This window comes from Salvelinus alpinus, chromosome 12, assembly GCF_045679555.1.
Source record: "Salvelinus alpinus chromosome 12, SLU_Salpinus.1, whole genome shotgun sequence".
Classification (NCBI taxonomy): Eukaryota; Metazoa; Chordata; class Actinopteri; order Salmoniformes; family Salmonidae; genus Salvelinus; species Salvelinus alpinus.
In genome coordinates this window covers 51,189,886-51,206,181 of record NC_092097.1, presented here as the reverse complement: position 1 = coordinate 51,206,181, position 16,296 = coordinate 51,189,886, and the positions used below count along the sequence as shown (strand labels likewise).

General features: G+C 41.4%; 1 protein-coding gene across 1 annotated transcript; it reads left to right on the top strand.

Moving 5' to 3' along the window:
• The first annotated feature begins 76 nt into the window (after positions 1-76).
• On the top strand, positions 77-14,439 carry LOC139536322 (protein-glutamine gamma-glutamyltransferase 2-like). Its single transcript, XM_071336760.1, has 13 exons — positions 77-143; positions 2,599-2,769; positions 3,755-4,006; positions 5,702-5,820; positions 6,278-6,406; positions 8,995-9,172; positions 9,483-9,618; positions 9,705-9,814; positions 9,994-10,236; positions 10,521-10,799; positions 11,560-11,723; positions 12,140-12,273; positions 13,190-14,439. The coding sequence occupies exons 1-13, from the start codon at positions 134-136 to the stop codon at positions 13,362-13,364; spliced, it is 2,100 nt and encodes a 699-aa protein (XP_071192861.1). The 5' UTR covers positions 77-133; the 3' UTR covers positions 13,365-14,439.
• The last annotated feature ends 1,857 nt before the right edge of the window (positions 14,440-16,296 follow it).

Here is a 16,296-nt window from a genome sequence, read left to right as displayed (position 1 = left end):
TTTGAGACATTCCTATGACATGGGTAGGGCTCCCTTTAAAAGTCCTGGCATCCTTTCATTAGTTACAGTACTGCAGTACTACAACAAGCAACTCGATCCACTTACCAACACAACGACGTGAGAGACAGCTTCAATGGGTTTTGGTAAGTCAACTAACACTGCTCGTTGCAAGATTTTTCAGATGCTGAAAAATTTTGATATTGCATTGTCAAGGTAGCCTATGTCATGTTTAGTGACAGAGGGTAATATAGTACAGTGAATGGGTAATTGGGTGACTTGACTTGTAGAATGGAACATTTTCTTGCAAAGAAAGATCATCCTTGTTGTAGTTTGTTCATCTGTTAAATTATGATTTCTGACAGCTTTTATTATTTATGAGCCATTAAAGAAAATATGCAAAGTTGGCCTGTAATGTATTGCATAGATCAGGTATTCCCAAATTGGGGTACGCCAAATAAAAATGTGATTCACATAAAAAATACAAAAATACAAAAAAATAACATTTTCAAACAGTAAATGTATGTTTTCCAAAGGTGCTATACATTTGGGTGAGGTTTTTTTCTCGCCTGAGTAGCCTCGTTTCACAGCCAAAAATAAAATTAAACCATCTAGTGTTCAGCGAAATAACAACACAATGTCAAATACAGGTAGCCTAGTCAAATAATTAACATCCAATCACATTAACTGTTACTTGCTCGCGGGAAACTTTCACTCTTGTGCAGACATTTAGAGACCAAACATGACATGCCGCAGGAGTTTTTTGAGTAGTAAGACATGTATAAAAGCAACAGATATGATTAATAAGAAGAGGCTAGAAGCATCTTATATGGTGAGCTACCGAGTGACTAGGACAGGCAAGCCCCATACTATTGTGTAGGACTTAATTGTTCCTGCTACCGCGGATATGGCTGGGACAATGCTGGGTAAAAAGCCCAAAAACTATACAGACAATCACTTTATCAAACAATACTGTTTCACAACGCATCAGTGACATGGCTGGAGATGTTTTGAAACGATTACTGTTTCGCATACAAGCCAGTGAATTCTATGCATTACAGCTGGATGAGTCAACAGACTGGTATATGTTCGTTACGTTTATGGGGGGTCAATTAAGGAAGACATCCTCTTCAGCAAACCACTGGAAACCAGGACAACAGGAGAGGATATTTTTAAAGTACTGGACAGCTTTGTGACATCAAATGGACTTTGGTGGTCAAGATGTGTTGGTATCTGTACTGATGGCGCAAAAACCCTGACAGGGAGACATGGTGGAGTGATAACACACGTGCAGTCAGTTTCTCCCGACGCTACTTGCGTACACTGCAGAATCCACCGAGAGGCTCTTGCTTCCAAGGGAATGCCTGACAGCTTGAAAGACGTTTTGGACACTACAGTGAAAATGGTTAACTTTGTTAAAGCAAGGCCTCTGAACTCTTGTGTATTTTTTGCATTATGCAATGATATGGGCAGCAACCATGTAACGCTTTTACAACATACAGAAGTGCACTGGTTATCAATGGAAAAGTATTGACACATTTTTTTTAAATTGAGAGACGAGCACTGCAAGATTTCTGGATAGGGCTGCGCTCAGAGTTTCTTGCCTTGGCAAATCGTGCTGTTAAGACACTGATGCCTTTTGCAACCACGTACCTATGTGAGAGTGGATTCTCGGCCCTCACTAGCATGAAAACTAAATACAGGCACAAACCGTGTGTGGAAAATGATTTAAGACTGAGACTCTCTCCAATACTACCCAACATTGCAGAGTTATGTGCATCCTTTCAAGCACACCCTTCTAATTAACCTGTGGTGAGTTATTCACAATTTTTGATGAACAAATAAGGTTTTATATGTACGATGGCTAAATAAAGAGCACAATTATTGATAATTATTATATTATTATTTGTGCCCTAGTCCTATAAGAGCTCTTTGTCACTTCCCATGAGCCGGTTTGTGACAAAAACTCACACTCATTCTTATGTTTAATAAATGTATCATATAGTGTGTATATGGCAGGCTTACAATGATGGCAAAAAACAACATTTGAGAGTGCCCTGCCCTTGGTGCTAGAGGGGGTAACAGATGGAGGTTGAATGTTTGAAAGGGTACGGGACTATAAAAAATTTGGGAAACACTGGCAAAGATAACACTTAAGCAAACTAGAAAAATAGATGTTTCACTTGAATTATTGTCATAGGTTCCTCATAACATTTCATACTGGCCCAAGGCTGTCTTTTACATACAGATCATATTAAATTCTCATTCCTAAGTCTATGGTCTTTTTTCCTAAGTCTATTTTTCTTTCTGCATATTTATTATGCATTATGCATGGTGATAGGCTACAAGTGTTTTTTCTATTCAGTGGTCTAAACTACCCCAACTGACAGTCTGTTTCTGCTATGTTGCTGTCAGGCAAAAATGTGACAAACATTGGGCAAGACAACGGCAACAAACGCAGAAACAGACACCCACACTAGAACAAAAAAAAAGTTATATTATCAGGAAAAATAGAACATCTGGATTTTGACTAAGGGATAATTCAGTTTCAAATGATTTAAAAAAAATCTATATATGTATTAATTTCTTTTTTTCTTGAAGATGTTGGTAAAGTAGAGCTCCACTGTGAGAAGAACAACACAGCCAACAAAACCAATGACATCTCAGTGAACAGACTGATAGTCAGGAGAGGCCAGTCCTTCCTGGTCACCTTTGAACTCCATGACCACTCCAGGCCCACAACAGACTTTCTGGAGTTGAAGGTGGAGACAGGTGAGCTATCTAGAATAGAAAATAGAATAACTTTATTTATCGCTGCTATTTATTAGGGCTGTTTGTATTAAAAGTTTCCCAGGCCCAGATTATGCTAGTCCTGGACTAAAACACACTAGGATGAATCTAGGCTAGGGCAGGGAAACCGGCCCTATGTTAGTCCCCTTTGACAAGACAGACTCGTGCAGTACTAATGACAATTAAACAAATCCTTGTAAACGCTGTACATACCTGAGTTGGGGTCAATTCAATCTAATCTAAAGACTGAATTGCACCAATGACAGGACTTGAGATACCTCGACTTGTAATGTATATGTAATCCTGACATCAAAGTTACGCTGACATGAAAATATTGAATCTTATTGGACAAATACACTGAGTGTACAAAACATTAGGAACACATGCTCTTTCCATGATATACACTGACCAGGTGAATCCAGGTGAAAGCTATGATCCCTCATTGAATCCACTTCAATCAGTGTAGATGAAAGGGAGGTTAAACAGGTTAAATAAGTATTTTTAAGCCTTGAGACAACTGAGACATGGATTGTGTATGTGTGCCATTCAGAGGGTGAATGGGCAAGACAATAGATTTAAGTGCCTTTGAACAGGGTATGGTAGTAGGTGCCAAGCGCACCAGTTTGTGTCAAGAACTGCAACGCTGCTGGGTTTTTATACTCAACAGTTTTCCATGTGTATCAAGAATGGTTCACCACCCAAAGGACATCCAGCTAACTTGACACAACTCTGAGAAGCATTGGCGTTAACATGGACCAGAATCCCTGAGGAACGCTTTCGACACCATGTAGTGTTCATGACCCGACGAATTGAGTCTGTTCTGAGGGCAAGTGGAGATAACTCAATATTAGGAAGGTGTTCCTAATTTTTTGTACTCCCAGTGTATAGTACATCACTGTTTCTGAAAGTTTTCATCAATTTCATTCCTACGGAACACAACCCAAAACATCCTCCCTTCTCCATCCAGGGCCCCAGCCTTCGGAGGCATTGAGGACCAGGTCAGTGTTCGGGCTACCTGAGGGCTGTGGGAAGGGTTCCTCCTGGAAGGTCAAGGTTCACCAGGGCTCAGTGCTCCCGGCGGGTTCAATCACCCTGGACATCACCAGCCCAGCAGACGCCCCAGTGGGAGAGTACAGCCTGTCTGTAAAGACCAGCGCCGCCACCTCAGTGCGCAGCAGCCTGGGCAAGCTCCTTCTGCTGTTTAACCCCTGGTGCCAAGGTAAACACAATTCAATTCAAAACAACTTCATTATCCCACATGGGGATTTCTGGGACAATTTATTCATATCCTGCGAACGAGATTTGAGAGTATGGTAAAGCATATGTAATACATTAGATTGGAGTATAAAGCATTCATAAAAATGTTCACAAGAACTGTGATAAATTAACCTTTTTAATCACACAAAGGACAACAAATGCTGTGAATGCATCAATACAGCCATGGTAACACATAGTCAATAGTTGATACAGTATCCAGAGGGTGTCAAATACTGCATTCCTGAATGTTCTTATCAGTTTAAAAGCTGGAAATGGCTAACTTTAAAGAGATTGTTGGAACCCATGTCTCTGTATGGGTAGGAAAGACGCCTCATAACTGTTTTGGGACATAATAGACACACAGATACAATCAATGGGCCACAACATAAGAGCCACATTATATACATTATACCACATCCTGGTAACAGCTTGGTAGCACAGTCTGGTAGCACAGCCTGGTAGCACAGCTTGAGAGCACAGCCTGGTAGCACAGCCTGGTAGCATGGCCTGGTAGCACAGCCTGGTAGCACGGCTTGGTAGTACAGTCTGGTAGCACAGCCTGGTAGCACAGCTTGGTAGCACAGCCTGGTAGCACAGCTTGGTAGCACAGCCTATTAGCAAGGCTTGGCAGCACAGCCTTGCAGTACAGCTTGGTAGCACAGCCTATTAGCAAGGCTTGGTAGCGCAGCCTATTAGCAAGGCTTGGCAGCACAGCCTTGCAGCACAGCTTGGTAGCACAGCCTATTAGCACGGCTTGGTAGCACAGCCTATTAGCATGGCTTGGTAGCACAGCCTATTAGCAAGGCATGGCAGCACAGCCTTGCAGCACAGCCTTGCAGCACAGCTTGGTAGCACAGTCTGGTAGCACAGCCTGGTAGCACAGCCTGGTAGCACAGCTTGGTAGCACAGCCTTGCAGCACAGCTTGGTAGCACAGTCTATTAGCAAGGCTTGGTAGCACAGCCTATTAGCAAGGCTTGGCAGCACAGCTTGGTAGCACAGCCTATTAGCATGGCTTGGTAGCACAGCCTATTAGCAAGGCTTGGCAGCACAGCTTGGTAGCACAGCCTATTAGCATGGCTTGGTAGCACAACCTATTAGCAAGGCTTGGCAGCACAGCCTTGCAGCACAGCCTTGCAGCACAGCTTGGTAGCACAGTCTGGTAGCACAGCCTGGTAGCACAGCCTGGTAGCACAGCTTGGTAGCACAGCCTTGCAGCACAGCTTGGTAGCACAGCCTATTAGCAAGGCTTGGTAGCACAGCCTATTAGCACGGCTTGGTAGCACAGCCTATTAGCAAGGCTTGGCAGCACAGCCTGGTAGCACAGCTTGATAGCACAGCTTGGTAACACATCCTGGTAACAGCTTGGTAACATTCTGGTAACACAGCCTGCTAACATCCTGATGATACAGTCTGGTAACATACTGGTAACACAGCTTGGTAACACTACATTCTAGCATGGGAGACAGTGGTCATAACACAATAACAGCATGATAACATGTTAAAGTTACTCGCAATTAAAACATTGTCCAGATACCCTTTCATTTCAGTTTGTATAATAATGTATTTTTATTTATCCTTTATTTAACCAGTCAAGTCAGTGGAACAAATTCTTATAATTCATGTTTTAAAACGGCTGTATTTTGTTGCGGGCTGTAGAGGACTGGGTGCATCTACCTAAAGAGGAGGAGAGGCAGGAGTATGTGATGAGAGAACAAGGCCTGGTGTACAGAGGTTCTGAGAAATACATCAGCTCTATGGCGTGGAACTTCGGACAGGTACACAGAACAAAACATACAGTATTGTACAGTTGAAAAGTACTAGCTAGCTGTTCATAACAAATAGGGCTTGTTTCCTGGATACAGATTAAATACATTCCTCAACTAAAAAGCAAACTCAATGGAGAATCTCCATCCAAAAGTATTTTTACTCTGGAGAAGTCCAGGACTAATCTGTTGTCCAGGAAACCGACCCCAAGTGTCACACGATATCTTAGTCTACATGATTGGCTAGAGTCCTGTGTGGCTCCATTGGTAAAGCATGGCTCTTGCAACGCCAGGGTTGTGGGTTTCGATTACCGGGAGACCAATTCGAACATTTATCCACTCAATACTGTAAGTCGCTCTGGATAAGAGCGTCTGTTAAGTGACTAAATTGTAAGTTAGTATAGACAAGACATTTTAGAAATTGTTGAAGGCTTGCTAGCTAACCTGTCCAAATGTATTGTTTCTCCAGTTTGAAGACGATATAGTGGACATTTGCCTGAAGCTGCTTGACGTGAATCCCAAGTGTCTGCGTGACCCCGCCAAGGACTTCTCTGCTCGTTGCAACCCCATCTATGTCAGTAGGGTGGTCAGTGCCATGGTAAGATTGGAGATGTGACCCCCACTAGTAACAGTGACAACATTATTGAACCCCACTAGTAACAGTAAACAGGTTTCCATCCAACCTTTTTATGCGAGTAAAGTACATGTCAGATAAAACATTTCATGACATTTCATGAAAGTGCTGATGGAAAATGTGACGCTCAACTTTACAAATGTTGACAAAACAGAATTCGCTAGACAAGGTGGGATGTTTTTGAGTCGGTAAAATTAACTATGGGAGAAATGTTGGTGGAAATGCTTTTATGCGCAAATATTGATTTAATAACCATCATATCGAAGTAAACTTGGAATCACTTAATGACATCTTGTGTGGTGGTCCCACTACGACTCATCGGGAAAGCCGTTTATCAGGCTACAGATAAATGATGAAGTTCACAGGGTGGTCAATGTGCAAGGTGATGAGCTTTATTTATTTCTATTAAATATTGAGGGCCTTATTCTGGTAACATGATTCTCGATGCTTGGCTGACGTTTGACAAATAAAACATAATCTCATCATGTAGGCTATAGTGCCTTCGGAAAGTATTCAGACCCCTTGACAATTTCTACGTTTTGTTACATTACAGCTTTATTCTAAAATGTGACCGACCGCCTCGATCTCATGTAGCAAAATGTGATTATAATATATTTTTTTTTTTACATTGGATAAAGGTAGAGACTCAGAGATAGAAAATAGTATATCATACACTGCAGTTGAGGAACAATGGGGAAGTATTCTGCTTTGAAACCCCACTTTAGAGAAAATAGCCTTGAATGTTTTGGTACACCTACTGGAGAGCTCTTCTTTGTCTACATCCATTCAGCATCGTTCACACCCTCATAAGCCTTAGTCCCATTAATCTCTTTAAGGATTCATATGTGAGGTCATGGGGTAAACACACGCTATATCAAATAAAATCTAAGTTAATTTGTCACATGCACCTGTGTAGGGTGCTGTCTTTCGGATGGGACGTTAAATGGGTGTCCTGACTCTCTGAGGTCATTAAACTCCCATGGCACATCGTAAGAGTAGGGGTGTTAACCCCGGTGTCCTGGCTAAATTCCCAATCTGGCCCTCAAACCATCATGGTCACCTAATAATCCCCAGTTTACGATTGGCTCATTCACCCTCCTCTCCCCTGTAACTATTCCCCAGGTCGTTGCTGTAAATGAGAACGTGTTCTCAGTCAACTTACCTGGTAAAATAATGGATAGATAAAAAATGTATCTGTTGATAGCACCTGATAAATTCAGGACATCAATGTTGTTGAGAAAAGTAGCAAAACCGTTGTAGTTCTCGATGGCTAACATTATATCTATCAAAATTGGTGCAGTAGAAATGACTGTCAACACATTCTGAGCTCATGTTATAGACAGAAGCATGCTACATGGCAGACCAATCCAAACTCAGGTCCAGCCCATACATTATCTCAGCCAATCATGGCTAGCAGGAAGGTTCCTGCCTTTTTCCATGGCTAAACCAACTAGGCTCGTAAATTAACAATTTTATTCGTATTTATGGATGGAATACAAGTTTCTAATTAAGGCACATGAAAGTTCACATGTTCTAGAAGTCATTTCTGCCCCAAAAAACTTATTTTGAATTTTAAAATTATGTTTACGTTGAAATGTGAAGTAGTGACGTGCGACATGCACCAAGGTTCCTGAAACGAGTCACAACGAATTTAACAGAAAAAGTTGTTGTTTTTTATCTCATCACACACAGCCTTTTATCTGAAAAAAACGTACATTTAATGGAAACACATCTCTGGTGGGAAAAGGAGCGCAAATTATTTTTATGCTTTTATGATTTTAGAATATTCGTATGAATATCTGTCGCCACTTGGATGGCGATCCTAGCCGGTGACAACATTATTGTTTTAACATTGACAACATTATTGACCCCCACTAGTAACAGTGACAACATTATTGAACCGCACCAGTAACAGTGACATTAATGAACCCCACTAGTAACGGTGACAACATTATTGAACCAAAGTAGTCAGTGACAACATTAATGAACCCCACTAGTAACGGTGACAACATTATTGAACCAAAGTAGTCAGTGACATCATTAATGAACCCCACTAGTAACCGTGACAACATTATTGAACCAAAGTAGTCAGTGACAACATTAATGAACCCCACTAGTAACCGTGACAACATTATTGAACCAAAGTAGTCAGTGACATCATTATTGACCCTCACTAGTAACAGTGACATCATTATTGACCCCCACTAGTAACAGTGACATTCTTTAAATCATCATCAGCTCATAGTTCTGTATGAACAGCACAAGAAAATACATTGGTTCATTTCTGGAACATCATCTAGCCCTGTTCACTATAAATGGGTCCAGTGCCACTAATTAAGGTGTTGTTACACATATAGGACTGGTTTCCCGGACCCAGATTAAATCTAGTCCTGGACTAAAAATAACTTTCCACACTGACCATGCTTTTTAGTCCAAGGCTATGCTAAATCTAGATCCAGGAAAGCAACTACATTTTAGATAGTACAAAAACACATTCACTCAGCCAAATGACAGTTCTGGAATCTAATTTTAACATTATTTTCCTTGCCCAGATCAACGCTAACGATGAAGGAGGTGTCCTGATGGGGCGGTGGGATGGTAAATACGATGGTGGCATGTCCCCCACTCATTGGAACGGCAGTGTGGAGGTACTAAGGAGGTGGCTCAAAAATGGCGGCAATCCAGTCAAGTATGGACAGTGTTGGGTGTTCGCCGCTGTAATGTGCACAGGTAGGCTATCACTGTCCAATCTCTTCAATTATTATTTTAGTCAATCAATCAATACAATGTTATTTAAATAGCACAGAGTATTGCATGTGCTCAGACCCAGGGCTGTGATTGGTTGTTGAGAGGGATGGCAAGATTACCCTCCATTTGTGTCCGATTTACCTCTGACCAGAGGAGAGGCTGCGTGGCAATGCCTTGGATGTGTTTATTATAGTCAACCTGTATTCTTTGAATGTGTTGTTTTAGTCAACCTGTATTCTTTGAATGTGTTGTTTTAGTTAACCAGTATGCCTGAAATGTATTTCCATGTCAGTACTGAGGTGTTTGGGAATCCCATGTCGAGTGGTTACCAACTTCCAGTCAGCCCACGACACCGACAAAAACCTGACAATTGACGACTTCTTCTCCGACTATGGAGTAGGACCCAAACAGAGCCCTGACAGTGTATGGTAAGTGTAACATGAGGTCATTGTGGATACAGTATGAATAGTGATGCCAATAGCATGAAGTTTTGAAGACTGGTGTTTCTGCTCAGGAACTACCATGTGTGGGTGGAGGCCTGGATGAGACGGCCCGATCTCTCAGCAGACTCCTTATACGACGGCTGGCAGGTTGTGGACCCCACCCCCCAGGAGAAAAGCACTGGTACGGTCCAACTTCCATCTCATCTCACAACATCTTACATAATAACACACTTCTGGAGGTTGTATGTACTGTATGTTGTGTTATTGTGCAGATGGTTCTGAGGTCGTGTCCTGGGTCTGGGAGACATGAAGGGAACTCCCTGTTATACGCTCATGTTGTTTTCTCTACCCCTCCCCCAGGTGTATACTGCTGCGGCCCTGCTCCAGTCAAGGCCATACTGCAGGGTCACGTTGACCTCAAACACGATGTGCCCTTTGTCTTCGCCGAAGTCAACGCCGACCGTGTAACCTGGATGGTGTTCGCTGACGGCTCCAAGAAAAAGATCTCCACGGACAGTGTGTCCGTAGGCCAGAACATCAGCACCAAGGCAGTGGGCAGCGACAAGAGAGTGGACATCACGGCCAACTATAAACATGCAGAGGGTTGGTATTGAATGAACCGAGAGTCTGACTATATCAAAATTGAACTGTTATCAATTGATTACGGAAATAATGCAGCGTTACAAGGGTTATGCCTATCATAAGGGTATAAGTGTATTTTATATATTTGAGAACTACAGTTGGTTTGGGAAATAGTTCTGTACTTTTTTAAGAGATGAGACAGAAAGATGCTGTGGCCACCTGTCACAAGATAATTCTCCCAGGTGAGTGAGAGCAACTGCTTGAGTCACCAGATACTCATCCAAAATGTCACACATTTCAAACAGGCACGGAAAAGGAGAGGGATGTGTACAATCTAGCTGTGAAAAGAGTCAACATACCCGAAGAGGATTCAAACGGGATCCATGGCGTTTCCATGAAGATCGTGGAGCTGACCAAGCCGGTCAGCGGCAAAGACATCGACCTCAAGCTTGTACTGAACAGCAACGACAGTGAAACTCGGACTCTAGTGATCAATGTCAACGTTCAGGCCATGAGATACAACGGGATCCCATCCTCCCAGATACAGACCGAATTGAAAGAACAGAAGCTCCTTCCCAACCAAGGTAGTGTGAAAATGTTTCAAGCTCTTTCCATGAGTAGGCTTACAAGGTTGAACTAACACAGTAGTGCACACAGGGAGACATTTACATCACAGAACAAAGAGAACTGAAACGCTTAACAAAACCAAGAGCACATTGCAGCTATTCACCTTTACAATTCTTTGTCAACATCCTTGGTATGACACATATATCAATCTCAATGATGGTGGTGTGTTTCAGGAGTGCATATAGTTAGAGTCTAACTGGTCAATTTAACAAAGCTGTAAAGTCTCATGTATAGCTGCCATAGCGTTGTAGCAAATCGACTGACTAACTCTTACGGCTGTCAGGTTGCTAACGTTGTACTGAGGACGCTACAGAATGTTAGGGTTGCTAACTTGGTACTGAGGATGATACAGAATGTTAGGGTTCCTAACGTGGTACTGAGGATGATACAGAATGTTAGGGTTCCTAACGTGGTACTGAGGACGCTACAGAATGTTAGGGTTGCTAACGTGGTACTGAGGACGCTACAGAATGTTAGGGTTCCTAACGTGGTACTGAGGATGATACAGAATGTTAGGGTTGCTAACGTGGTACTGAGGACACAACAGAATGTTAGGGTTGCTAACGTTGTACTGAGGACACAACAGAATGTTAGGGTTAATACTGTTGTACTGAGGACACAACAGAATGTTAGGGTTAATACTGTTGTACTGAGGACACCACAGAATGTTAGTGTTTGTGATACCTTGACAATCAAATGCATTGTCTCTGTTGGCAGATCTGACTATACCCATCCACATCCCCTTCTCTGTGTACGGTGAGAAAATGCGGGAGAGCAACAGCATCAAGGTTTCGGCTGTGGCCACAGACAAGGACAAGGGTGGGGCAGTGTACATCACAGAGAAAGACCTTGTGCCAGAGAGCCCTTTGCTCACCATCAAAGTGAGTACTGCATTTCCCAACATTGTCATTTCACAGTCTGTCAGATCCTTAAGCCACTCCAATAACCCACTTAGAACAGCTCAACTTTCTCTGAGTGACATTCATTGGGGTCATTAGTGAACAAGCCCCGAGGGTCTTTACATACTCTTGGGTTACCATTTTAATTTATAGGTGACAAACACACTAGTAGCGAGAATAGCAATAGGCACGGAAAATAACGGTTGGCCTGTGAATAAACATGTTGTGATGATGAAAATCTAAAGTGTTAGACTGTCATCTGAACAGTTGATCTATTAAATACAACGCCAATATCAGTAACAGCCATTAAACTGGAGATGGGGTTTATTCAGTGTGGTAGTTAAAATATAATATACTATTTAGCAAATGCTTTTCTTCGAATGTGTGTTCTCTTTTAGGCCATTGGATCTGAATTGCAGTATAGTGACATGACGGCAGAGGTGGTGTTTGAGAACCCTCTATCCGAAGGTCTAAGAGACTGCTTCATAACAGTGACCGGCAGTGGCTTGCTGACTGAAACAATGGAAGCCAGGTAGGCCTTTGTGACATTTCTCTGATGTCTTTACAAGCAAGGTTTCAGTTTGTCATAAAACCTGAATCCATTCCACTGTGCAAAAACTGCTTGAATCAACATTGTTTCCATGTCATTTCAACCCAAAAAATCAGTGTGATGATGTTGAATCAACATGGAAAACTGATTGGATTTGCAAAAAGTAAACTTTTAACCTTTTTTGTTGAGTTCTAATTCACATTAGGTGATAACTCAACCAAATGTAAATCAGAACTAGACGTTGAACTGACGTCTGTGTCCAGTGAAATGTGTCCAGATTTGAATCCTGGATGTGGACCCAGTTTTTGCCAAGTGGGATGGATTCGGGTTTTATGACAAACCGAAACTTTGCTCGTCAAGTTGACAATTTAGCTCTTAATCTCAGAAACCCAGACCTAAAATCTCAGGTAATTGTGTAAGATGTTTGATTAGGTTCTGAGGGAAAATGTTTGACAAAAGATACCAATGAGACTAGCGAAATCACCAGCCCCCTAAACAGAAACTCTCAGCCAAGCCCCCCTTCTGAAAACTTTCACCTTGAAATCATTGTCTGAAATTATTGCTTGAATTCCCCTCCCATACTTTTAGCACCACCTCCACCCAATCCTGATATGTCCAGATATCTAGTGAGGACACCAAAGCACCGGAACTACGGTTCCTTGTTAGCTGTGGCATCAGTCTTTTGACAGATGATTCAATACAATTTCTGTTACGTAGTCTGTCCACAAGAGATTATTTAGCTCTTGGCTAAACTAGAAAGAACCTGCATTCATGGGCTGTTCATGTGGTTAAAGTTTAGAGTTTTTCCATCTGAAATATTTTACACTTCCTAGTGTGTTGAAGTTTAGAGATCTAAAGCTGCCTTGAGGTATAATTTGTTTCACATGTGTCTCCTCAGAATGCCTTTGCTAAAACAAGGGCAACGACTACGTGTGAAGATGCCCTTTACTCCATACAGACCCGGTCCTAAGAAGCTAGTGGCCGGCTTCAACTGTGATCAATTCAGGGACATTAAGGCAAGCTGCAATGTGTACATCAAACCCGTCACCGGTGTTGTCCCCCGACTGCCGTAGATAGTAAATCCCTTGTGAGAATAACTCAAATAAGTTCTCCAATTTATACCTTAAATTCCTGTTAAGTCAAATTAGAATATAACGTTAGTGTCCAAGTTCTATAAATCTCTGGTAGAATGTCCTGCTTCTATTTCATCGCACACAACCATTAGCTATTTTCAAGTTATGCTATTTTTGACCCCCAGGCTATTGATGTCATGCAGCCTGTAGTTTTTGTGTTTATAGTTTTTCATAGAGCCAATAACAAATTTGATATCGGACAACAATATGTTCATGTTTATGATGTCACCGCAACAACTGTCGATACACGTAGTTTAAACCAGCCTTTAGTCTTGAAATCTTTGCTTGTTTAGTACATAGCCTCACATGTGAATCCTTAAAGAGATAGGTGGGGCTAAGGCTTAAGAGGGTGTGAACGATGCTGAATGGGTGCAGACAAAGAAGAGCTCTCCAGTAGGTGTACCAAATATACAAGGGTCATTTTCTCAAAAGTGAGTTAACAAGTTTATCAACTTTCAAAGCAGAATTACTTAAGCATTGTTCTTCAACTGTGGTGTATGATATAACATTTTCTAATTCTGAGTCTCTAGTTTTATCCAATGTAAAAAAAACTATTTCAAATTTTGCTACAGAAGACTGAATCGAGCTGGTCTGTCACACATGAAGATGAAACATGTTCAGGCCTACTGTACATCTTACTGTATACATTATTGTTGAAAACAAGTCTAACAAGGCTTGACTTTGTCCATGTAATCCTCTGTAATTGTGGTACATGTATTGTTGACTGGTGTGGCTTCTTAATTCATTTTAAATTGTCAAATAAAATCACTATATATAGCATGGTCTTTATTACTGTTGATAGTCAAATTGTTGAACAATAATCTGCAAAAAGTCAAATGATTCAAGTGTGGGCAACAGAAGTACACAGAAATCTCTTTCCTTCATAATGGACCACAATGGGAACAAGGCTTGACTTTGTCTATGTAATCCTCTGTAATTGCTGTACGTGTATTGGTGACTGGTGTGGCTTCCTAATTCATTTTAAATTGTCAAATAAAATCAAATGCATAAGTTGCATGAATATCCTGATTAACTTATTGTTAACTTATTGTTCTTTCAGAATTCACATCTGTCACTCAAAGAAGGATATCCAAACAAGCTTATACCACTGTTAGAATCTGGCTGTATGTCCCACTAAAATACAAAGCATCTGGCTGTATGTCCCACTAAAATACAAAGCATCTGGCTGTATGTCCCACTAAAATACAAAGCATCTGGCTGTATGTCCCACTAAAATACAAAGCATCTGGCTGTATGTCCCACTAAAATACAAAGCATCTGGCTGTATGTCCCACTAAAATACAAAGCATCTGGCTGTATGTCCCACTAAAATACAAAGCACCTGGCTGTATGTCCCACTAAAATACAAAGCATCTGGCTGTATGATGTCCCACTAAAATACAAAGCATCTGGCTGTATGATGTCCCACTAAAATACAAAGCATCTGGCTGTATGATGTCCCACTAAAATACAAAGCATCTGGCTGTATGATGTCCCACTAAAATACAAAGCATCTGGCTGTATGATGTTCCACTAAAATACAAAGCATCTGACTGTATGTCCCACTAAAATACAAAGCATCTGGCTGTATGTCCCACTAAAATACAAAGCATCTGGCTGTACGATGTTCCACTAAAATACAAAGCATCTGCCTGTATGTCCCACTAAAATACAAAGCATCTGGCCGTATGTCCCACTAAAATACAAAGCATCTGGCTGTATGTCCCACTAAAATACAAAGCATCTGGCTGTATGTCCCACTAAAATACAAAGCATCTGGCTGTATGTCCCACTAAAATACAAACCATCTGGCTGTATGTCCAACTAAAACACAAAGCATCTGGCTGTATGTCCAACTAAAACACAAAGCATCTGGCTGTATGTCCAACTAAAACACAAAGCATCTGGCTGTATGTCCAACTAAAACACAAAGCATCTGGCTGTATGTCCAACTAAAACAAAAAGCATCTGGCTGTATGTCCAACTAAAATACAAAGCATCTGGCTGTATGTCCAACTAAAATACAAAGCATCTGGCTGTATGTCCAACTAAAACACAAAGCATCTGGCTGTATGTCCAACTAAAACACAAAGCATCTGGCTGTATGTCCAACTAAAATACAAAGCATCTGGCTGTATGTCCAACTAAAACACAAAGCATCTGGCTGTATGTCCAACTAAAATACAAAGCATCTGGCTGTATGTCCAACTAAAACACAAAGCATCTGGCTGTATGTCCAACTAAAATACAAAGCATCTGCCTGTATGTCCAACTAAAACACAAAGCATCTGACTGTATGTCCAACTAAAATACAAAGCATCTGGCTGTATGTCCCACTAAAATAGAAAGCATCTGGCTGTATGTCCCACTAAAATACAAAGCATCTGGCTGTATGTCCCACTAAAATACAAAGCATATGGCTGTATGTCCCACTAAAATACAAAGCATCTGGCTGTATATCCCACTAAAATACAAAGCATCTGGCTGTATGTCCCACTAAAATACAAAAGCATCTGGCAGTATGTCACACTAAAATACAAAGCATCTGGCTGTATGTCCCACTAAAATAGAAAGCATCTGGCTGTATGTCCCACTAAAATACAAAGCATCTGGCTGTATGTCCCACTAAAATACAAAGCATATGGCTGTATGTCCCACTAAAATACAAAGCATCTGGCTGTATATCCCACTAAAATACAAAGCATCTGGCTGTATGTCCCACTAAAATACAAAGCATCTGGCTGTATGTCACACTAAAATACAAAGCATCTGGCTGTATGTCCAACTAAAATACAAAGCATCTGGCTGTATGTCCAACTAAAATACAAAGCATCTGGCTGTATGTCCCACTAAAATACAAACCATCTGGCTG

Bases quoted from the DNA above. Each gene is read 5' to 3' on its own strand.
- LOC139536322 (XM_071336760.1), top strand. The intron at 9,815-9,993 runs GTACGGTCCAAC...CCCCTCCCCCAG, and splicing joins CCCCCAGGAGAAAAGCACTG to GTGTATACTGCTGCGGCCCT. The intron at 10,237-10,520 runs GTTGGTATTGAA...CATTTCAAACAG, and splicing joins CAACTATAAACATGCAGAGG to GCACGGAAAAGGAGAGGGAT.